Source organism: Scyliorhinus canicula, chromosome 21 (assembly GCF_902713615.1).
Source record: "Scyliorhinus canicula chromosome 21, sScyCan1.1, whole genome shotgun sequence".
NCBI lineage: Eukaryota > Metazoa > Chordata > Chondrichthyes > Carcharhiniformes > Scyliorhinidae > Scyliorhinus > Scyliorhinus canicula.
Genome location: NC_052166.1, coordinates 16,344,833 through 16,368,711, shown reverse-complemented (window position 1 = coordinate 16,368,711; position 23,879 = coordinate 16,344,833). Strand labels below are relative to the sequence as shown.

Genomic DNA, 23,879 nt, shown 5'->3' with positions numbered 1-23,879 from the left:
AACCCAAGCAGACACTGGGAGAACGTGCAGACTCCACACAGACAGTGACCCAGCCGGGAATCGAACCTGGGACCCTGGCGCTGTGAAGCCACAGTGCTATCCACTTGTGCTACCGTGCTGCCCAGGAAAGCCCTCCTCCTGCTCCTATTTTCCATGTTTCTATGTTTATCAATAAAAAAGCCATCTTAACCGCTTATCCCCCTTCCAGGTACATTCAGGGATCTGTGGACATGCACTTCAATGTCCCTCTGTTCCTCAGTACCTGACCATTCATTGTGTATCCCCTTGCCATGGTTCCTCTGGGTGGAGGGGAGAGGGAGGGAGATACTGGATTAAACCAGATTACTCAGAATTACAAGCTAACGTTCCCCATTCAGAAGTCTTTAGTCTGGTGTGTGTTTGTGTTTATAACTGTGAGCCTGAGGGTGTGAGCGAGAGTATGTGAGTGAGTGAGAGCATCTGTATGTGCGAGTGAGTGTATTTGATTGAGTGAATGAGAGTATGTGAAAGTGTGCGGGAATGTTAATGTGTGTGAGTGTGCATGAGTGCGGATATGAACAAATATGAAATGAGTGTGTGAGTGTGTGTCTGAGTGTGAAAATGTGTGACTGAGAGTGTGAGTGTGATAATATGGGTGAGAATGTGTATGTCAGTTTGAGACTATGTGCAAGTGTGTGAGTGTGTGTATGGCCGAGTGTGAGACGGTGTGAGAATCTGAGTGACCATGTGTATGAGTGAGTGAGAGCAGTTAAGTGAGTGTGAGAATGTAAGAATGTTAATGTGTGAGAATGAGTAAGAATGTGAGCCTGAATGTGCGTGAGTGAGAATGTGAACGAGTGAGTGTGAGAGTCAGTGAGTATGTGTGTATGAACCTGAGTGAGAGTGTGTGAGTGTGAGTGTGTATGAACGTGTGTGAGAGTGTGTGTGTGCGAGAGTGAGTGAGTATGTGTGTATGAATATGAGAGAGTGAGTATGTGTGTATGAACGTGTGTGAGTGTGAGAGTATGTGTGTGTGAATCTGAGAGGGAGTGTGTGAGTGTGAGAGTGTATGAGTGTGAGAGTGTGAGTATGTGTGTATGAATGTGTGAGAGAGTGAGTGAGTGAGAATGTGTGTATGAATGTGTATGAGAGTGTGTGAATGTGAAAGTGAGAGTGAGTGAGTATGTGTGCATGAATGTGTGTGAGTGTGTGAGTGAGTATGTGTGTATGAACGTGTGTGAGAATGTGAGTGTGAGAGTGAGTGAGTATGTGTGTATGAATGTGAGTGAGTGTGTGAGTGTGAGTGAGTATGTGTGTATGAATGTGTGTGAGAGTGTGAGTGTGAGTATGTGTGTACGAACGTGTGTGAGAGTGTGTGAGTGTGAGTGTGTATGAACATGTGTGAGAGTGTGTGAAAGTGAGAGTGAGTATGTGCGTATGAACGTGTGTGAGAGTATGTGAGTGTGAGAGTGAGTGAGTATGTGTGTATGAACATGTGTGAGTGTGTGTGAATGTGAAAGTGAGAGTGAGTGAGTATGTGTGTATGAATGTGTGTGAGTGTGAGTATGTGTGTATGAACGTGTGTGAGAGTGTGTGAGTGTGAGAGTGAGTGAGTATGTGTACGAACGTGTGTGAGAGTGTGTGAGTGTGAGAGTGAGTGAGTATGTGTATATGAATGCGTGTGAGGGTGTGTGAGTGTGAGAGTGTATGTGTGTATGAATGTGTGTGAGAGTGTGTGAGTGTGAGAGTGTAAGTATGTGTGTATGAACGTGTGTGAGAGTGTGTAAGTGTGAGAGTGTGAGTATGTGTATGAACCTGAGTGGGAGTGTGTGAGTGTGAGAGTGTGAGTATGTGTGTATGAACGTGTGTGAGAGTGTGTGAGTGTGAGAGTGTGAGTATGTGTGTATGAACCTGAGTGAGAGTGTGTGAGTGTGTGAGTGTGAGTGTGTATGAACATGTGTGAGAGTGTGTGAAAGTGAGAGTGAGTGAGTATGTGTGTATGAACGTGTGTGAGAGTGTGTGTGCGAGAGTGAGTGAGTATGTGTGTATGAATATGAGAGAGTGAGTATGTATGTATGAACGTGTGTGAGTGTGAGAGTGAGTATGTGTGTGTGAATCTGAGAGGGAGTGTGTGAGTGTGAGAGTGTATGAGTGTGAGAGTGTGAGTATGTGTGTATGAATGTGTGAGAGAGTGAGTGAGTGAGAATGTGTGTATGAATGTGTATGAGAGTGTGTGAATGTGAAAGTGAGAGTGAGTGAGTATGTGTGCATGAATGTGTGTGAGAGTGTGCGAGTGTGAGAGTGTATGTGTATGAACGTGTGTGAGTGTGTGAGTGAGTGAGTATGTGTGTATGAACGTGTGTGAGAATGTGAGTGTGAGAGTGAGTGAGTATGTGTGTATGAATGTGAGTGAGTGTGTGAGTGAGTATGTGTGTATGAATGTGTGTGAGAGTGTGAGTGTGAGTATGTGTGTACGAACGTGTGTGAGAGTGTGTGAGTGTGAGTGTGTATGAACATGTGTGAGAGTGTGTGAAAGTGAGAGTGAGTATGTGCGTATGAACGTGTGTGAGAGTATGTGAGTGTCAGAGTGAGTGAGTATGTGTGTATGAACATGTGTGAGTGTGTGTGAATGTGAAAGTGAGAGTGAGTGAGTATGTGTGTATGAATGTGTGTGAGTGTGAGTATGTGTGTATGAACGTGTGTGAGAGTGTGTGAGTGTGAGAGTGAGTGAGTATGTGTATGAACGTGTGTGAGAGTGTGTGAGTGTGAGAGTGAGTGAGTATGTGTATATGAATGCGTGTGAGGGTGTGTGAGTGTGAGAGTGTATGTGTGTATGAATGTGTGTGAGAGTGTGTGAGTGTGAGAGTGTAAGTATGTGTGTATGAACGTGTGTGAGAGTGTGTAAGTGTGAGAGTGTGAGTATGTGTATGAACCTGAGTGGGAGTGTGTGAGTGTGAGAGTGTGAGAGTGTGAGTATGTGTGTATGAACGTGTGTGAGAGTGTGAGAGTGTGAGAGTGTGAGTATGAACCTGAGTGAGAGTGTGTGAGTGTGAGTGTGTATGAACATGTGTGAGAGTGTGTGAAAGTGAGAGTGAGTGAGTATGTGTGTATGAACGTGTGTGAGAGTATGTGAGTGTGAGAGTGAGTGAGTATGTGCGTATGAACGTGTGTGAGAGTATGTGAGTGTGAGAGTGAGTGAGTATGTGTGTATGAACGTGTGTGAGTGTGTGAATGTGAAAGTGAGAGTGAGTGAGTATGTGTGTATGAATGCGTGTGAGAGTGTGTGAGTGTGAGTGAGTGAGTATGTGTGTATGAATGTGTGTGAGTGTGAGTATGTGTGTATGAACGTGTGTGAGAGTGTGTGAGTGTGAGAGTGAGTGAGTATGTGTATGAACGTGTGTGAGAGTGTGTGAGTGTGAGAGTGAGTGAGTATGTGTATATGAATGCGTGTGAGGGTGTGTGAGTGTGAGAGTGTATGTGTGTATGAATGTGTGTGAGAGTGTGTGAGTGTGAGAGTGTGAGTATGTGTATGAACCTGAGTGAGAGTGTGTGAGTGTGAGTGTGAGTATGTGTGTATGAACGTGTGTGGGAGTGTGTGAGTGTGAGAGTGTGAGTATGTGTATGAACCTGAGTGAGAGTGTGTGAGAGTGTGAGTATGTGTGTATGAACCTGAGTGGGAGTGTGTGAGTGTGAGAGTGTGAGTATGTGTATGAACCTGAGTGGGAGTGTGTGAGTGTGAGTATGTGTATGAACCTGAGTGAGAGTGTGTGAGTGTGAGAGTGAGTGAGTATGTGTGGATGAACGTGTGTGAGAGTGTGTGAGTGTGAGAGTGAGTGAGTGTGTATGAACGTGTGTGAGAGTGTGTGAGTGTGAGAGTGAGTGAGTGTGTATGAACGTGTGTGAGAGTGTGTGAGTGTGAGAGTGAGTGAGTATGTGTGTATGAACCTGAGTGAGAGTGTGAGTGTGAGAGTGTGTGAGTGTGTATGAACGTGTGTGAGAGTGTGTGAGTGTGAGAGTGAGTGAGTGTGTATGAACGTGTGTGAGAGTGTGTGAGTGTGAGAGTGTGTGAGTGTGTATGAACCTGAGTGAGAGTGTGTGAGCGTGAGAGTGTGTGAGTGTGTATGAACGTGTGTGAGAGTGTGTGAGTGTGAGAGTGAGTGAGTATGTGTGTATGAACCTGAGTGAGAGTGTGTGAGTGTGAGAGTGTGTGAGTGTGTATGAACGTGTGTGAGTGTGTGAGTGTGAGAGTGTGAGTATGTGTGTACGAACCTGAGTGGGAGTGTGTGAGTGTGAGAGTGTGAGTATGTGTATGAACCTGAGTGAGAGTGTGTGAGTGTGAGAGTGTGAGTATGTGTATATGAATGCGTGTGAGGGTGTGTGAGTGTGAGAGTGCATGTGTGTATGAACGTGTGTGAGAGTGTGTGAGTGTGAGAGTGTGAGTATGTGTGTATGAACGTGTGTGAGAGTGTGTGAGTGTGAGAGTGTGAGTATATGTATGAACCTGAGTGGGAGAGTGTGAGTATGTGTGTATGAACGTGTGTGAGAGTGTGTGAGTGTGAGAGTGTGAGTATGTGTATGAACCTGAGTGTGAGAGTGTGAGTGTGAGAGTGTGAGTATGTGTGTATGAACGTGTGTGAGAGTGTGTGAGTGTGAGAGTGAGTGAGTATGTGTGGATGAACATGTGAGAGTGTGTGAGTGTGAGAGTGTGAGTATGTGTGTATGAACGTGTGTGAGAGTGTGAGTATGTGTGTATGAACGTGTGTGAGAGTGTGTGAGTGTGAGAGTGTGAGTATATGTGTATGAACCTGAGTGGGAGTGTGTGAGTGTGAGAGTGTGAGTATATGTGTATGAACCTGAGTGGGAGTGTGTGAGTGTGAGAGTGTGAGTATATGTATGAACCTGAGTGGGAGTGTGTCATTGTTATGAATGTGAGAGTCAGTGTGAGCATGTGTGAGTGAGAATGTGTGCGGCAGTGTGAATGAGTGAGAAGGTGAGTGACAATGCTTTTGTGAATGTCAGTGAGTCTGAGAATGAGCGAAACTATGTGTGTGCATGAGTGTGTGAGAGTGCCTGAGCGTGGGAGTGTGAGAATGTGTGCGCAAGTGTGTGTGATTGGGAGAATATATCTATGTGTATGTGAGTGAGAATGGGGATGTGTGTGTCAGAGTGTAAATGAGTGCATGAGTGAGTATGAGAATGTGAGTGACTGTCAGAATGAGTGTGGGTATGAATGATGGTGAAAAGGTGTGCATGAGTGTGAGTACGAGTGAGAAGGAATATGTAAGCACGAGTGAGTGAGAGAATGAGTGTTTGGGTGTGAGGAGGGTGAGAATGAGTGTGTTAGTGTGAGGGAGTGTGAAAATCAGCGTGTGAGTGAGTGTGAGAATGTGAATGAGAATGTGAGGAACGATAAGATTGAGTCTGTGTGGGTCTGAATGATGGTGAGAATGAGTGTGTAATCGCGAGTATGGATGTGTAAATCTGAGAATGACCAGGCAAGTGTGAGTGTGAGATTGAGAGCGGGTTTGAGTGAGTATGAGGGAGTGTGACAATGAATATGTGTGTGTGAGTGAGATTGGGCGAGTGAGCGTGTGTAAGAGTGAGTGTGTCGGTGTGTTACCTGCACACCATTAGCCAGTCAGTGAGTGTGAGTGTGTCGGTGTGTTACCCAGCGTTACCCAGTCAGTGAGAATGAGTGTGTCGGTGTGTTACCCAGCGTTACCCAGTCAGTGAGAGTGAGTGTGTCGGTGTGTTACCCAGCGTTACCCAGTCAGTGAGAGTGAGTGTGTCGCCGTGTTACCTGCACAGTGTTACATAGAACACTACAGCGCAGTACGGGCCCTTCGGCCCTCGATGTTGCGCCGACCTGTGAAGCCATCTGAAGCCTATCTGACCTACACTATTCCATTTTCATCCATATGTCTATCCAGTGACCACTTAAATGCCCTTAAATTTGGTGAGTCTACTACTGTTGCAGGCAGGGCGTTCCACACCCCTACTACTCTCTGAGTAAAGAAACTGCCTCTGACATCTGTCCTATATCTATCACCCCTCAATTTAAAGCTATGTCCCCTCGTGTTGGTCATCACCATCCGAGGAAAAAGACTCTCACTGTCCACCCTATCTAACCCTCTGACTATCTTATATGTCTCTATTAAGTCACCTCTCAGCCTTCTCCTCTCTAACGAAAACAACCTCAATTCCCTGAGCCTTTCCTCGTAAGACCTTCCCTCCATACCAGGCAACATCCTAGTAAATCTCCTCTGAACCCTTTCCAAAGCTTCCACATCCTTCCTATAATGTGGTGACCAGAACTGCACGCAGTACTCCAGGTGTGGCCGCACCAGAGTTACGTACAGCTGCAGCATGACCTTGTGGTTCCGAAACTCAATCCCCCTGCTTATAAAGGCTAACACACCATATGCCTTCTTAACAGCCCTATTAACCTGGGTGGCAACTTTCAGGGATTTATGTACCTGGATGCCGAGATCTCTCTGTTCATCTACACTACCAAGAATCTTGCCATTAGCCCAGTACTCTGTATTCCTGTTATTCCTTCCAAAGTGAACCACCTCACACTTTTCTGTATTAAACTCCATCTGCCACCTCTCAGCCCAGCTCTGCAGCTTATCTATGTCCCTCTGTACCCTATAACATCCTTCAGCACAATCCACAACTCCACCGACCTTCGTGTCATCTGCAAATTTACTAACCCATCCTTCTACACCCTCTTCCAGGTCATTTATAAAAATGACAAACAGCAGTGGCCCCAAAACAGATCCTTGCGGTACACCACTAGTAACTGAACTCCAGGATGAACATTTGCCATCAACCACCACCCTCTGTCTTCTTTCAGCTAGCCAATTACTGATCCAAACCGCTAAATAACCTTCAATTCCATACTTCCTTATTTTCTGCAATAGCCTACCGTGGGGAACCTTATCAAACACCTTACTGAAATCCTTATACACCACATCCACAGCTTTACCCTGATCCACCTGTTTGGTCACCTTCTCAAAAAACTCAATAAGGTTTGTGAGGCATGACCTACCCTTCACAAAACCGTGTTACCCAGTCCGTGAGAGTGAGTGTGTCGATGTGTTACCCAGTCAGTGAGAGTGAGTGTGTCGGTGTGCTAACCAGCGTTACCCAGTCAGTGAGAGTGAGTGTGTCAGTGTGTTACCCAGCGTTACCCAGTCAGTGAGAGTGAGTGTGTCGGTGTGTTACCTGCACAGCGTTACCCAGTTGCTCGGCTGGGCTGGCCAAGGCTGCTAGGATTGCTGTGGTTGTTGTTCCAATATTTGATCCCAAGCACAAGGGATATACTCTGTTCAGACTGATCACGCCAATGCCTGCACATAGGGTAAAGATCAGTGTCAAACCGAGCAGTCAGTCACATGAAAAGCAGTACCTATTAACCACCTAGTGCTGTGTGAGGGATTTACATTCAAACACAGTCAGTACAGAGTCTGTTTATTGTAATCCAGTCAGTACAGAGCCTGTTTATTGTAATCCCAGTCAGTACAGAGTCTGTTTATTGTAATCCCAGTCAGTACAGAGTCTGTTTATTGTAAACCCAGTCAGTACAGAGTCTGTTTATTGTAATCCAGTCAGTACAGAGTCTGTTTATTGTAATCCAGTCAGTAGAGTCTGTTTATTGTAATCCCAGTCAGTACAGAGTCTGTTTATTGTAATCCCAGTCAGTACAGAGTCTGTTTATTGTAATCCCAGTCAGTACAGAGTCTGTTTATTGTAATCCCAGTCAGTACAGAGTCTGTTTATTGTAATCCCAGTCAGTACAGAGTCGGTTTATTGTAATCCCAGTCAGTACAGAGTCTGTTTATTGTACTCCCAGTCAGTACAGAGTCTGTTTAGTGTAATCCAGTCAGTACAGAGTCTGTTTAGTGTAATCCAGTCAGTACAGAGTCTGTTTATTGTAATCCCAGTCAGTACAGAGCCTGTTTATTGTAATCCCAGTCAGTACAGAGTCGGTTTATTGTAATCCAGTCAGTACAGAGTCGGTTTATTGTAATCCCAGTCAGTACAGAGTCTGTTTATTGTAATCCCAGTCAGTACAGAGTCTGTTTATTGTATTCCCAGTCAGTACAGAGTCAGTTTATTGTAATCCAATCAGTACAGAGTCTGTTTATTGTAATCCAGTCAGTACAGAGTCTGTTTATTGTAATCCCAGTCAGTACAGAGTCTGTTTATTGTAATCCCAGTCAGTACAGAGCCTGTTTATTGTAATCCAGTCAGTACAGAGTCTGTTTATTGTAATCCCAGTCAGTACAGAGTCTGTTTATTGTAATCCCAATCAATACAAAGTCTGTTTATTGTAATCCCAGTCAGTACAGAGTCTGTTTATTGTAATCCCAGTCAGTACAGAGTCTGTTTATTGTAATCCAGTCAGTACAGAGCCTGTTTATTGTAATCCCAGTCAGTACAGAGCCTGTTTATTGTAATCCCAGTCAGTACAGAGCCTGTTTATTGTAATCCAGTCAGTACAGAGTCTGTTTATTGTAATCCCAGTCAGTACAGAGTCTGTTTATTGTAATCCCAGTCAATACAGAGTCTGTTTATTGTAATCCCAGTCAGTACAGAGTCTGTTTATTGTAATCCCAGTCAGTACAGAGTCTGTTTATTGTAATCCCAGTCAGTACAGAGTCTGTTTATTGTAATCCAGTCAGTACAGAGTCTGTTTATTGTAATCCCAGTCAGTACAGAGTCTGTTTATTGTAATCCCAGTCAGTACAGAGTCTGTTTATTGTAATCCCAGTCAGTACAGAGTCTGTTTATTGTAATCCCAGTCAGTACAGAGTCTGTTTATTGTAATCCCAGTCAGTACAGAGTCTGTTTATTGTAATCCCAGTCAGTACAGAGTCTGTTTATTGTAATCCCAGTCAGTGCAGAGTCTGTTTATTGTAATCCCAGTCAGTACAGAGTCTGTTTATTGTAATCCCAGTCAGTGCAGAGTCTGTTTATTGTAATCCCAGTCAGTACAGAGTCTGTTTATTGTAATCCCAGTCAGTACAGAGTCTGTTTATCGTAATCCAGTCAGTACAGAGTCTGTTTATTGTAATCCAGTCAGTACAGAGTCTGTTTATTGTAATCCCAGTCAGTACAGAGTCTGTTTATTGTAATCCCAGTCAGTACAGAGTCTGTTTATTGTAATCCAGTCAGTACAGAGTCTGTTTATTGTAATCCCAGTCAGTACAGAGTCTGTTTATTGTAATCCAGTCAGTACAGAGTCTGTTTATTGTAATCCCAGTCAGTACAGAGTCTGTTTATTGTAATCCAGTCAGTACAGAGTCTGTTTATTGTAATCCCAGTCTGTACAGAGTCTGTATATTGTAATCCCAGTCAGTACAGAGTCTGTTTATTGTAATCCAGTCAGTACAGAGTCTGTTTATTGTAATCCCAGTCAGTACAGAGTCTGTTTATTGTAATCCCAGTCAGTACAGAGTCTGTTTATTGTAATCCCAGTCAGTACAGAGTCTGTTTATTGTAATCCCAGTCAATACAGAGTCTGTTTATTGTAATCCCAGTCAGTACAGAGTCTGTTATTGTAATCCCAGTCAGTACAGAGTCTGTTTATTGTAATCCAGTCAGTACAGAGTCTGTTTATTGTAATCCCAGTCAGTACAGAGTCTGTTTATTGTAATCCCAGTCAGTACAGAGTCTGTTTATTGTAATCCCAGTCAGTACAGAGTCTGTTTATTGTAATCCCAGTCAGTACAGAGTATGTTTAGTGTAATCCCAGTCAGTACAGAGTCTGTTTATTGTAATCCAGTCAGTACAGAGTCTGTTTATTGTAATCCCAGTCAGTACAGAGTCTGTTTATTGTAATCCCAGTCAGTACAGAGTCTGTTTATTGTAATCCCAGTCAGTACAGAGTATGTTTAGTGTAATCCCAGTCAGTACAGAGTCTGTTTATTGTAATCCCAGTCAGTACAGAGTCTGTTTATTGTAATCCCAGTCAGTACAGAGTCTGTTTATTGTAATCCCAGTCGTACAGAGTCTGTTTATTGTAATCCCAGTCAGTACAGAGTCTGTTTATTGTAATCCAGTCAGTACAGAGTCTGTTTATTGTAATCCCAGTCAGTACAGAGTCTGTTTATTGTAATCCCAGTCAGTACAGAGTCTGTTTATTGTAATCCCAGTCAGTACAGAGTCTGTTTATTGTAATCCCAGTCAGTACAGAGTATGTTTATTTAATCCAGTCAGTACAGAGTCTGTTTATTGTAATCCAGTCAGTACAGAGTCTGTTTATTGTAATCCCAGTCAGTACAGAGTCTGTTTATTGTAATCCCAGTCAGTACAGAGTTGTTTATTGGAATCCCAGTCAGTACAGTCTGTTTATTGTAATCCCAGTCAGTACAGAGTCTGTTTATTGTAATCCCAGTCAGTACAGAGTCTGTTTATTGTAATCCAGTCAGTACAGAGTCTGTTTATTGTAATCCCAGTCAGTACAGAGCCTGTTATTGTAATCCCAGTCAGTACAGAGTCTGTTTATTGTAATCCCAGTCAGTACAGAGTCTGTTATTGTAATCCCAGTCAGTACAGAGTATGTTTAGTGTAATCCCAGTCAGTACAGAGTCTGTTTATTGTAATCCCAGTCAGTACAGAGTCTGTTTATTGTAATCCCAGTCAGTACAGAGTCTGTTTATTGTAATCCCAGTCAGTACAGAGTCTGTTTATTGTAATCCCAGTCAATACAGAGTCTGTTTATTGTAATCCCAGTCAGTACAGAGTCTGTTTATTATAATCCCAGTCAGTACAGAGTCTATTTATTGTAATCCAGTCAGTACAGAGCCTGTTTATTGTAATCCCAGTCAGTACGGAGTCTGTTTATTGTAATCCAGTCAGTACAGAGTCTGTTTATTGTAATCCCAGTCAGTACAGAGTCTGTTTATTGTTATCCCAGTCAGTACAGAGTCTGTTTACTGTAATCCCAGTCAGTACAGAGTCTGTTTATTGTAACCCCAGTCAATACAGAGTCTGTTTATTGTAATCCAGTCAGTACAGAGTCTGTTTATTGTAATCCCAGTCAGTACAGAGTCTGTTTATTGTAATCCCAGTCAGTACAGAGTCTGTTTAGTGTAATCCCAGTCAGTACAGAGTCTGTTTATTGTATTCACAGTCAGTACAGAGTCTGTTTATTGTAATCCCAGTCAGTACAGAGTCTGTTTAGTGTAATCCCAGTCAGTACAGAGTCTGTTTATTGTATTCCCAGTCAGTACAGAGTCTGTTTATTGTAATCCCAGTCAGTAGAGAGTCTGTTTATCGTACTCCCAGTCAGTACAGAGTCTGTTTATTGTAATCCCAGTCAGTACAGAGTCTGTTTATTGTAATCCAGTCAGTACAGAGTCTGTTTATTGTAATCCCAGTCAGTACAGAGTCTGTTTATTGTAATCCAGTGAGCACAGAGTCTGTTTATTGTATTCCCAGTCAGTACAGAGTCTGTTTATTGTAATCCAGTCAGTACAGAGTCTGTTTATTGTAATCCCAGTCAGTACAGAGTCTGTTTATTGTAATCCCAGTCAGTACAGAGTCTGTTTATTGTAATCCCAGTCAGTACAGAGTCTGTTTATTGTAATCCCAGTCAGTACAGAGTCTGTTTCTTGTAATCCCAGTCAGTACAGAGTCTGTTTATTGTAATCCAGTCAGTACAGAGTCTGTTTATTGTATTCCCAGTCAGTACAGAGTCTGTTTATTGTAATCCCAGTCAGTACAGAGTCTGTTTATTGTAATCCCAGTCAGTACAGAGTCTTTTTATTGTAATGCAGTCAGTACAGAGTCTGTTTATTGTAATCCCAGTCAGTACAGAGTCTGTTTATTGTAATCCCAGTCAGTACAGAGTCTGTTTATTGTAATCCAGTCAGTACAGCGTCTGTTTATTGTAATGCAGTCAGTACAGAGTCTGTTTATTGTAATCCCAGTCAATACAGAGTCTGTTCATTGTAATCCCAGTCAGTACAGAGTCTGTTTATTGTAATCCAGTCAGTACAGAGTCTGTTTATTGTAATCCCAGTCAGTACAGTGTCTGTTTATTGTAATCCCAGTCAATACAGAGTCTGTTTATTGTAATCCCAGTCTGAGACCCAGGCTATTAGAATAGATGGCATTGAGGTGCGTAGGGAAGAAGTGTTGGCAATTCTGGACAAGGTGAAAATAGATAAGTCCCCGGGGCTGGATGGGATTTATCCTAGGATTCTCTGGGAAGCCAGGGAAGAGATTGCTGAGCCTTTGGCTTTGATTTTTAGGTCATCATTGGCTACAGGAATAGTGCCAGAGGACTGGAGGATAGCAAATGTGGTCCCTTTGTTCAAGAAGGGGAGTAGAGATAACCCCGGTAACTATAGGCCGGTGAGCCTAACGTCTGTGGTGGGTAAAGTCTTGGAGAGGATTATAAAAGATACGATTTATAATCATCTAGATAGGAATAATATGATTAGGGATAGTCAGCATGGTTTTGTGAAGGGTAGGTCATGCCTCACAAACCTTATCGAGTTCTTTGAGAAGGTGACTGAACAGGTAGACGAGGGTAGAGCAGCTGATGTGGTGTATATGGATTTCAGTAAAGCGTTTGATAAGGTTCCCCACGGTCGGCTATTGCAGAAAATACGGAGGCTGGGGATTGAGGGTGATTTAGAGATGTGGATCAGAAATTGGCTAGTTGAAAGAAGACAGAGAGTGGTAGTTGATGGGAAATGTTCAGAATGGAGTTCAGTTACGAGTGGCGTACCACAAGGATCTGTTCTGGGGCCGTTGCTGTTTGTCATTTTTATAAATGACCTAGAGGAGGGCGCAGAAGGATGGGTGAGTAAATTTGCAGACGACACTAAAGTCGGTGGAGTTGTAGACAGTGCGGAAGGATGTTGCAGGTTACAGAGGGACATAGATAAGCTGCAGAGCTGGGCTGAGAGGTGGCAAATGGAGTTTAATGTGGAGAAGTGTGAGGTGATTCACTTTGGAAATAATAACAGGAATGCGGAATATTTGGCTAATGGTAAAATTCTTGGTAGTGTGGATGAGCAGAGGGATCTCGGTGTCCATGTACATAGATCCCTGAAAGTTGCCACCCAGGTTGATAGGGTTGTGAAGAAGGCCTATGGTGTGTTGGCCTTTATTGGTAGAGGGATTGAGTTCCGGAGCCATGAGGTCATGATGCAGCTGTACCAAACTCTGGTACGGCCGCATTTGGAGTATTGCGTACAGTTCTGGTCGCCTCATTATAGGAAGGACGTGGAAGCTTTGGAACGGGTGCAGAGGAGATTTACCAGGATGTTGCCTGGTATGGAGGGAAAATCTTATGAGGAAAGGCTGATGGACTTGAGGTTGTTTTCGTTAGAGAGAAGAAGGTTAAGAGGTGACTTAATAGAGGCATACAAAATGATCAGAGGGTTAGATAGGGTGGACAGTGAGAGCCTTCTCCCGCGGATGGGGGTGGCTAGCACGAGGGGACATAACCTTAAATTGAGGGGTAATAGATATAGGACAGAGGTCAGAGGTGGGTTTTTTACGCAAAGAGTGGTGAGGCCGTGGAATGCCCTACCTGCAACAGTAGTGAACTCGCCAACATTGAGGGCATTTAAAAATTTATTGGATAAGCATATGGATGATAAGGGCATAGTGTAGGTTAGATGGCCTTTAGTTTTTTTTTTCCATGTCGGTGCAACATCGAGGGCCGAAGGGCCTGTACTGCGCTGTATCGTTCTATGTTCTATGTTCTAGTACAGAGTCTGTTTATTATAATCCCAGTCAGTACAGAGTCTGTTTATTGTAATCCAGTCAGTACAGAGCCTGTTTATGGTAATCCCAGTCAGTACAGAGTCTGTTTATTGTAATCCCAGTCAGTACAGAGTCTGTTTATTGTAATCCCAGTCAGTACAGAGTCTGTTTATTGTAATCCAGTCAATACAGAGTCTGTTTATTGTAATCCCAGTCAGTACAGAGTCTGTTTATTATAATCCCAGTCAGTACAGAGTCTGTTTATTGTAATCCAGTCAGTACAGAGCCTGTTTATGGTAATCCCAGTCAGTACAGAGTCTGTTTATTGTAATCCCAGTCAGTACAGAGTCTGTTTATTGTAATCCCAGTCAGTACAGAGTCTGTTTATTGTAATCCAGTCAGTACAGAGTCTGTTTATTGTAATCCCAGTCAGTACAGAGTATGTTTAGTGTAATCCCAGTCAGTACAGAGTCTGTTTATTGTAATCCAGTCAGTACAGAGTCTGTTTATTGCAATCCCAGTCAGTACAGAGTCTGTTTATTGTAATCCAGTCAGTACAGAGTCTGTTTATTGTAATCCCAGTCTGTACAGAGTCTGTATATTGTAATCCCAGTCAGTACAGAGTCTGTTTATTGTAATCCAGTCAATACAGAGTCTGTTTATTGTAATCCCAGTCAGTACAGAGTCTGTTTATTGTAATCCCAGTCAGTACAGAGTCTGTTTATTGTAATCCCAGTCAGTACAGAGTATGTTTATTGCAATCCCAGTCAATACAGAGTCTGTTTAGAACATAGAACATAGAACAGTACAGCACAGAACAGGCCCTTCGGCCCTCAATGTTGTGCCGCGCAATGATCACCCTACTTAATCCCACGTAACCCGTATACCCGTAACCCAACAATCCCCCCATTAACCTTACACTACGGGCAATTTAGCATGGCCAATCCACCTAACCCGCACATCTTTGGACTGTGGGAGGAAACCGGAGCACCCGGAGGAAACCCACGCACACACTGGGAGGACGTGCAGACTCCACACAGACAGTGACCCAGCCGGGAATCGAACCTGGGACCCTGGAGCTGTGAAGCATTGATGCTAACCACCATGCTACAGTGAGGCCCACTTTATTGTAATCCCAGTCTGTACAGAGTCTGTATATTGTAATCCCAGTCAGTACAGAGTCTGTTTATTGTAATCCAGTCAGTACAGAGTCTGTTTATTGTAATCCCAGTCAGTACAGAGTCTGTTTATTGTAATCCCAGTCAGTACAGAGTCTGTTTATTGTAATCCCAGTCAGTACAGAGTCTGTTTATTGTAATCCCAGTCAGTACAGAGTATGTTTAGTGTAATCCCAGTAAGTACAGAGTCTGTTTATTGTAATGCAGTCAGTACAGAGTCTGTTTATTGTAATCCCAGTCAGTACAGAGTCTGTTTATTGTAATCCCAGTCAGTACAGAGTCTGTTTATTGTAATCCCAGTCAGTACAGAGTATGTTTAGTGTAATCCAGTCAGTACAGAGTCTGTTTATTGTAATCCAGTCAGTACAGAGTCTGTTTATTGTAATCCCAGTCAGTACAGAGTCTGTTTATTGTAATCCCAGTCAGTACAGAGTACTGTTTATTGTAATCCCAGTCAGTACAGAGTCTGTTTATTGTAATCCCAGTCAGTACAGAGTCTGTTTATTGTAATCCCAGTCAGTACAGAGTCTGTTTATTGTAATCCCAGTCAGTACAGAGTCTGTTTATTGTAATCCCAGTCAGTACAGAGTCTGTTTATTGTAATCTCAGTCAGTACAGAGTCTGTTTATTGTAATCCCAGTCAGTACAGAGTCTGTTTATTGTAATCCCAGTCAGTACAGAGTCTGTTTATTGTAATCCCAGTCAGTACAGAGTCTGTTTATTGTAATCCAGTCAGTACAGAGTCTGTTTATTGTAATCCCAGTCAGTACAGAGTCTGTTTATTGTAATCCCAGTCAGTACAGAGTATGTTTAGTGTAATCCAGTCAGTACAGAGTCTGTTTATTGTAATCCAGTCAGTACAGAGTCTGTTTATTGTAATCCAGTCAGTACAGAGTCTGTTTATTGTAATCCCAGTCAGTACAGAGTCTGTTTATTGTAATCCCAGTCAGTACAGAGTCTGTTTATTGTAATCCCAGTCAGTACAGAGTCTGTTTATTGTAATCCAGTCAGTACAGAGTCTGTTTATTGTAATCCCAGTCAGTACAGAGTCTGTTATTGTAATCCCAGTCAGTACAGAGTCTGTTTATTGTAATCCAGTCAGTACAGAGTCTGTTTATTGTAATCCCAGTCAGTACAGAGTCTGTTTATTGTAATCCCAGTCAGTACAGAGTCTGTTTATTGTAATCCCAGTCAGTACAGAGTCTGTTTATTGTAATCCCAGTCAGTACAGAGTCTGTTTAGTGTAATCCCAGTCAGTACAGAGTCTGTTTATTGTAATCCAGTCAGTACAGAGTCTGTTTATTGTAATCCCAGTCAGTACAGAGTCTGTTTATTGTAATCCCAGTCAGTACAGAGTCTGTTTATTGTAATCCCAGTCAGTACAGAGTCTGTTTATTGTAATCCCAGTCAGTACAGAGTCTGTTTATTGTAATCCCAGTCAGTACAGAGTATGTTTAGTGTAATCCCAGTCAGTACAGAGTCTGTTTATTGTAATCCCAGTCAGTACAGAGTCTGTTTATTGTAATCCCAGTCAGTACAGAGTCTGTTTATTGTAATCCCAGTCTGTACAGAGTCTGTATATTGTAATCCCAGTCAGTACAGAGTCTGTTTATTGTAATCCAGTCAGTACAGAGTCTGTTTATTGTAATCCCAGTCAGTACAGAGTCTGTTTATTGTAATCCCAGTCAGTACAGAGTCTGTTTATTGTAATCCCAGTCAGTACAGAGTATGTTTATTGTAATCCCAGTCAGTACAGAGTCTGTTTATTGTAATGCAGTCAGTACAGAGTCTGTTTATTGTAATCCCAGTCAGTACAGAGTCTGTTTATTGTAATCCCAGTCAGTACAGAGTCTGTTATTGTAATCCCAGTCAGTACAGAGTCTGTTTATTGTAATCCCAGTCAGTACAGAGTCTGTTTATTGTAATCCCAGTCAGTACAGAGTCTGTTTAGTGTAATCCCAGTCAGTACAGAGTCTGTTTATTGTAATCCCAGTCAGTACAGAGTCTGTTTATTGTAATCCCAGTCAGTACAGAGTCTGTTTATTGTAATCCCAGTCAGTACAGAGTCTGTTTATTGTAATCCCAGTCAGTACAGAGTCTGTTTATTGTAATCCCAGTCAGTACAGAGTCTGTTTATTGTAATCCCAGTCAGTACAGAGTCTGTTTATTGTAATCCCAGTCAGTACAGAGTCTGTTTATTGTAATCCCAGTCAGTACAGAGTCTGTTTATTGTAATCCCAGTCAGTACAGAGTCTGTTTATTGTAATCCCAGTCAGTACAGAGTCTGTTTATTGTAATCCAGTCAGTACAGAGTCTGTTTATTGTAATCCCAGTCAGTACAGAGTCTGTTTATTGTAATCCCAGTCAGTACAGAGTCTGTTTATTGTAATCCCAGTCAGTACAGAGTCTGTTTATTGTAATCCCAGTCAGTACAGAGTCTGTTTATTGTAATCCAGTCAGTACAGAGTCTGTTATTGTAATCCCAGTCAGTACAGAGTCTGTTTATTGTAATCCCAGTCAGTACAGAGTCTGTTTATTGTAATCCCAGTCAGTACAGAGTCTGTTTATTGTAATCCCAGTCAGTACAGAGTCTGTTTATTGTAATCCCAGTCAGTACAGAGTCTGTTTATTGTAATCCAGTCAGTACAGAGCCTGTTTATTGTAATCCCAGTCAGTACAGAGTCTGTTTATTGTAATCCCAGTCAGTACAGAGTCTGTTTATTGTAATCCCAGTCAGTACAGAGTCTGTTTATTGTAATCCCAGTCAGTACAGAGTCTGTTTATTGTAATCCCAGTCAGTACAGAGTCTGTTTATTGTAATCCCAGTCAGTACAGAGTCTGTTTATTGTAATCCAGTCAGTACAGAGTCTGTTTATTGTAATCCCAGTCAGTACAGAGTCTGTTTATTGTAATCCCAGTCAGTACAGAGTCTGTTTATTGTAATCCCAGTCAGTACAGAGTCTGTTTATTGTAATCCCAGTCAGTACAGAGTCTGTTTATTGTAATCCCAGTCAGTACAGAGTCTGTTTATTGTAATCCAGTCAGTACAGAGTCTGTTTATTGTAATCCCAGTCAGTACAGAGTCTGTTTATTGTAATCCCAGTCAGTACAGAGCCTGTTTATTGTAATCCCAGTCAGTACAGAGTCTGTTTATTGTAATCCCAGTCAGTACAGAGTCTGTTTATTGTAATCCCAGTCAGTACAGAGTCTGTTTATTGTAATCCCAGTCAGTACAGAGTCTGTTTATTGTAATCCCAGTCAGTACAGAGTCTGTTTATTGTAATCCCAGTCAGTACAGAGTCTGTTTATTGTAATCCCAGTCAGTACAGAGTCTGTTTATTGTAATCCCAGTCAGTACAGAGTCTGTTTATTGTAATCCCAGTCAGTACAGAGTCTGTTTATTGTAATCCCAGTCAGTACAGAGTCTGTTTATTGTAATCCCAGTCAGTACAGAGTCTGTTTATTGTAATCCAGTCAGTACAGAGTCTGTTTATTGTAATCCCAGTCAGTACAGAGTCTGTTTATTGTAATCCCAGTCAGTACAGAGTCTGTTTATTGTAATCCCAGTCAGTACAGAGTCTGTTTATTGTAATCCCAGTCAGTACAGAGTCTGTTTATTGTAATCCCAGTCAGTACAGAGTCTGTTTATTGTAATCCCAGTCAGTACAGAGTCTGTTTATTGTAATCCCAGTCAGTACAGAGTCTGTTTATTGTAATCCCAGTCAGTACAGAGTATGTTTATTGTAATCCCAGTCAGTACAGAGTCTGTTTATTGTAATCCCAGTCAGTACAGAGTCTGTTTATTGTAATCCCAGTCAGTACAGAGTCTGTTTATTGTAATCCCAGTCAGTACAGAGTCTGTTTATTGTAATCCCAGTCAGTACAGAGTCTGTTTATTGTAATCCCAGTCAGTACAGAGTCTGTTTATTGTAATCCCAGTCAGTACAGAGTCTGTTTATTGTAATCCCAGTCAGTACAGAGTCTGTTTATTGTAATCCCAGTCAGTACAGAGTCTGTTTATTGTAATCCCAGTCAGTACAGAGTCTGTTTATTGTAATCCCAGTCAGTACAGAGTCTGTTTATTGTAATCCCAGTCAGTACAGAGTCTGTTTATTGTAATCCAGTCAGTACAGAGTCTGTTTATTGTAATCCCAGTCAGTACAGAGTCTGTTTATTGTAATCCCAGTCAGTACAGAGTCTGTTTATTGTAATCCCAGTCAGTACAGAGTCTGTTTAGTGTAATCCCAGTCAGTACAGAGTCTGTTTATTGTAATGCCAGTCAGTACAGAGTCTGTTTATTGTAATCCCAGTCAGTACAGAGTCTGTTTATTGTAATCCCAGTCAGTACAGAGTCTGTTTATTGTAATCCCAGTCAGTACAGAGTCTGTTTATTGTAATCCCAGTCAGTACAGAGTCTGTTTATTGTAATCCCAGTCAGTACAGAGTCTGTTTAGTGTAATCCCAGTCAGTACAGAGTCTGTTTATTGTAATCCCAGTCAGTACAGAGTCTGTTTATTGTAATCCCAGTCAGTACAGAGTCTGTTTATTGTAATCCCAGTCAGTACAGAGTCTGTATATTGTAATCCCAGTCAGTACAGAGTCTGTTTATTGTAATCCCAGTCAGTACAGAGTCTGTTTATTGTAATCCCAGTCAGTACAGAGTATGTTTAGTGTAATCCCAGTCAGTACAGAGTCTGTTTATTGTAATCCAGTCAGTACAGAGTCTGTTTATTGTAATCCCAGTCAGTACAGAGTCTGTTTATTGTAATCCCAGTCAGTACAGAGTCTGATTATTGTAATCCCAGTCAGTACAGAGTCTGTTTATTGTAATCCCAGTCAGTACAGAGTCTGTTTATTGTAATCCCAGTCAGTACAGAGTATGTTTAGTGTAATCCCAGTCAGTACAGAGTCTGTTTATTGTAATCCCAGTCAGTACAGAGTCTGTTTATTGTAATCCCAGTCAGTACAGAGTATGTTTAGTGTAATCCAGTCAGTACAGAGTCTGTTTATTGTAATCACAGTCAGTACAGAGTCTGTTTATTGTAATCCAGTCAGTACAGAGTCTGTTTATTGTAATCCCAGTCAGTACAGAGACTGTTTATTGTAATCCCAGTCAGTACAGAGTCTGTTTATTGTAATCCCAGTCAGTACAGAGTCTGTTTATTGTAATCCCAGTCAGTACAGAGTCTGTTTATTGTACTCCCAGTCAGTACAGAGTCTGTTTATTGTAATCCCAGTCAGTACAGAGTCTGTTTATTGTAATCCCAGTCAGTACAGAGTCTGTTTATTGTAATCCCAGTCAGTACAGAGTCTGTTTATTGTAATCCCAGTCAGTACAGAGTCTGTTTATTGTAATCCAGTCAGTACAGAGTCTGTTTATTGTAATCCCAGTCAGTACAGAGTCCTGTTTATTGTAATCCCAGTCAGTACAGAGTCTGTTTATTGTAATCCAGTCAGTACAGAGTCTGTTTATTGTAATCCCAGTCAGTACAGAGTCTGTTTATTGTAATCCCAGTCAGTACAGAGTCTGTTTATTGTAATCCCAGTCAGTACAGAGTCTGTTTATTGTAATCCCAGTCAGTACAGAGTCTGTTTATTGTAATCCCAGTCAGTACAGAGTCTGTTTATTGTAATCCCAGTCAGTACAGAGTATGTTTATTGTAATCCAGTCAGTACAGAGTCTGTTTATTGTAATCCCAGTCAGTACAGAGTCTGTTTATTGTAATCCAGTCAGTACAGAGTCTGTTTATTGTAATCCCAGTCAGTACAGAGTCTGTTTATTGTTATCCCAGTCAGTACAGAGTCTGTTTATTGTATTCCCAGTCAGTACAGAGTCTGTTTATTGTAATCCCAGTCAGTACAGAGCCTATCTATCGTACTCCCAGTCAGTACAGAGTCTGTTTATTGTAATCCCAGTCAGTACAGAGTCTGTTTATTGTAATCCAGTCAGTACAGAGTCTGTTTATTGTAATCCCAGTCAGTACAGAGTCTGTTTATTGTAATCCAGTCAGTACAGAGTCTGTTTATTGTAATCCCAGTCAGTACAGAGTCTGTTTATTGTAATCCCAGTCAGTACAGAGTCTGTTTATTGTAATCCCAGTCAGTACAGAGTCTGTTTATTGTAATCCCAGTCAGTACAGAGTCTGTTTATTGTAATCCCAGTCAGTACAGAGTCTGTTTATTGTAATCCCAGTCAGTACAGAGTCTGTTTATTGTAATCCAGTCAGTACAGAGTCTGTTTATTGTAATCCCAGTCAGTACAGAGTCTGTTTATTGTAATCCAGTCAGTACAGAGTCTGTTTATTGTAATCCCAGTCAGTACAGAGTCTGTTTATTGTAATCCCAGTCAGTACAGAGTCTGTTTATTGTAATCCCAGTCAGTACAGAGTCTGTTTATTGTAATCCCAGTCAGTACAGAGTCTGTTTATTGTACTCCCAGTCAGTACAGAGTCTGTTTATTGTAATCCCAGTCAGTACAGAGTCTGTTTATTGTAATCCAGTCAGTACAGAGTCTGTTTATTGTAATCCCAGTCAGTACAGAGTCTGTTTATTGTAATCCAGTCAGTACAGAGTCTGTTTATTGTATCCCAGTCAGTACAGAGTCTGTTTATTGTAATCCAGTCAGTACAGAGTCTGTTTATTGTAATCCCAGTCAGTACAGAGTCTGTTTATTGTAATCCCAGTCAGTACAGAGTCTGTTTATTGTAATCCCAGTCAGTACAGAGTCTGTTTATTGTAATCCCAGTCAGTACAGAGTCTGTTTATTGTAATCCCAGTCAGTACAGAGTCTGTTTATTGTAATCCCAGTCAGTACAGAGTCTGTTTATTGTAATCCAGTCAGTACAGAGTCTGTTTATTGTAATCCCAGTCAGTACAGAGTCTGTTTATTGTAATCCCAGTCAGTACAGAGTCTGTTTATTGTAATCCCAGTCAGTACAGAGTCTGTTTATTGTAATCCCAGTCAGTACAGAGTCTGTTTATTGTAATCCCAGTCAGTACAGAGTCTGTTTATTGTAATCCCAGTCAGTACAGAGTCTGTTTATTGTAATCCCAGTCAGTACAGAGTCTGTTTATTGTAATCCAGTCAGTACAGAGTCTGTTTATTGTAATCCCAGTCAGTACAGAGTCTGTTTATTGTAATCCCAGTCAGTACAGAGTCTGTTTATTGTAATCCCAGTCAGTACAGAGTCTGTTTATTGTAATCCCAGTCAGTACAGAGTCTGTTTATTGTAATCCCAGTCAGTACAGAGTCTGTTTATTGTAATCCCAGTCAGTACAGAGTCTGTTTATTGTAATCCCAGTCAGTACAGAGTCTGTTTATTGTAATCCCAGTCAGTACAGAGTCTGTTTATTGTAATCCCAGTCAGTACAGAGTCTGTTTATTGTAATCCAGTCAGTACAGAGTCTGTTTATTGTAATCCCAGTCAGTACAGAGTCTGTTTATTGTAATCCCAGTCAGTACAGAGTCTGTTTATTGTAATCCCAGTCAGTACAGAGTCTGTTTATTGTAATCCCAGTCAGTACAGAGTCTGTTTATTGTAATCCAGTCAGTACAGAGTCTGTTTATTGTAATCCCAGTCAGTACAGAGTCTGTTTATTGTAATCCCAGTCAGTACAGAGTCTGTTTATTGTAATCCCAGTCAGTACAGAGTCTGTTTATTGTAATCCCAGTCAGTACAGAGTCTGTTTATTGTAATCCCAGTCAGTACAGAGTCTGTTTATTGTAATCCCAGTCAGTACAGAGTCTGTTTATTGTAATCCCAGTCAGTACAGAGTCTGTTTATTGTAATCCCAGTCAGTACAGAGTCTGTTTATTGTAATCCCAGTCAGTACAGAGTCTGTTATTGTAATCCCAGTCAGTACAGAGTCTGTTTATTGTAATCCCAGTCAGTACAGAGTCTGTTTATTGTAATCCCAGTCAGTACAGAGTATGTTTATTGTAATCCCAGTCAGTACAGAGTCTGTTTATTGTAATCCAGTCAGTACAGAGTCTGTTTATTGTAATCCCAGTCAGTACAGAGTCTGTTTATTGTAATCCCAGTCAGTACAGAGTCTGATTATTGTAATCCCAGTCAGTACAGAGTCTGTTTATTGTAATCCCAGTCAGTACAGAGTCTGTTTATTGTAATCCCAGTCAGTACAGAGTCTGTTTAGTGTAATCCCAGTCAGTACAGAGTCTGTTTATTGTAATCCCAGTCAGTACAGAGTCTGTTTATTGTAATCCCAGTCAGTACAGAGTATGTTTAGTGTAATCCAGTCAGTACAGAGTCTGTTTATTGTAATCACAGTCAGTACAGAGTCTGTTTATTGTAATCCAGTCAGTACAGAGTCTGTTTATTGTAATCCCAGTCAGTACAGAGTCTGTTTATTGTAATCCCAGTCAGTACAGAGTCTGTTTATTGTAATCCCAGTCAGTACAGAGTCTGTTTATTGTAATCCCAGTCAGTACAGAGTCTGTTTATTGTAATCCCAGTCAGTACAGAGTCTGTTTATTGTAATCCCAGTCAGTACAGAGTCTGTTTATTGTAATCCCAGTCAGTACAGAGTCTGTTTATTGTAATCCCAGTCAGTACAGAGTCTGTTTATTGTAATCCCAGTCAGTACAGAGTCTGTTTATTGTAATCCAGTCAGTACAGAGTCTGTTTATTGTAATCCCAGTCAGTACAGAGTCTGTTTATTGTAATCCCAGTCAGTACAGAGTCTGTTTATTGTAATCCAGTCAGTACAGAGTCTGTTTATTGTAATCCCAGTCAGTACAGAGTCTGTTTATTGTAATCCCAGTCAGTACAGAGTCTGTTTATTGTAATCCCAGTCAGTACAGAGTCTGTTTATTGTAATCCCAGTCAGTACAGAGTCTGTTTATTGTAATCCCAGTCAGTACAGAGTCTGTTTATTGTAATCCCAGTCAGTACAGAGTCTGTTTATTGTAATCCAGTCAGTACAGAGTCTGTTTATTGTAATCCCAGTCAGTACAGAGTCTGTTTATTGTAA

The 23,879-nt window shown here is 41.6% G+C and overlaps 1 protein-coding gene across 1 annotated transcript in view; it reads right to left on the bottom strand.

Moving 5' to 3' along the window:
• Positions 1-23,879, bottom strand: part of LOC119955612 (sodium-dependent phosphate transport protein 2C-like) — a 150,966-nt gene that overhangs the window by 7,753 nt on the left and 119,334 nt on the right. The window contains exon 12 of the mRNA XM_038782010.1: positions 7,207-7,331. Coding sequence (XP_038637938.1) covers positions 7,207-7,331 — 125 coding nt within the window. The remainder of the gene's footprint in view (positions 1-7,206; positions 7,332-23,879) is intronic.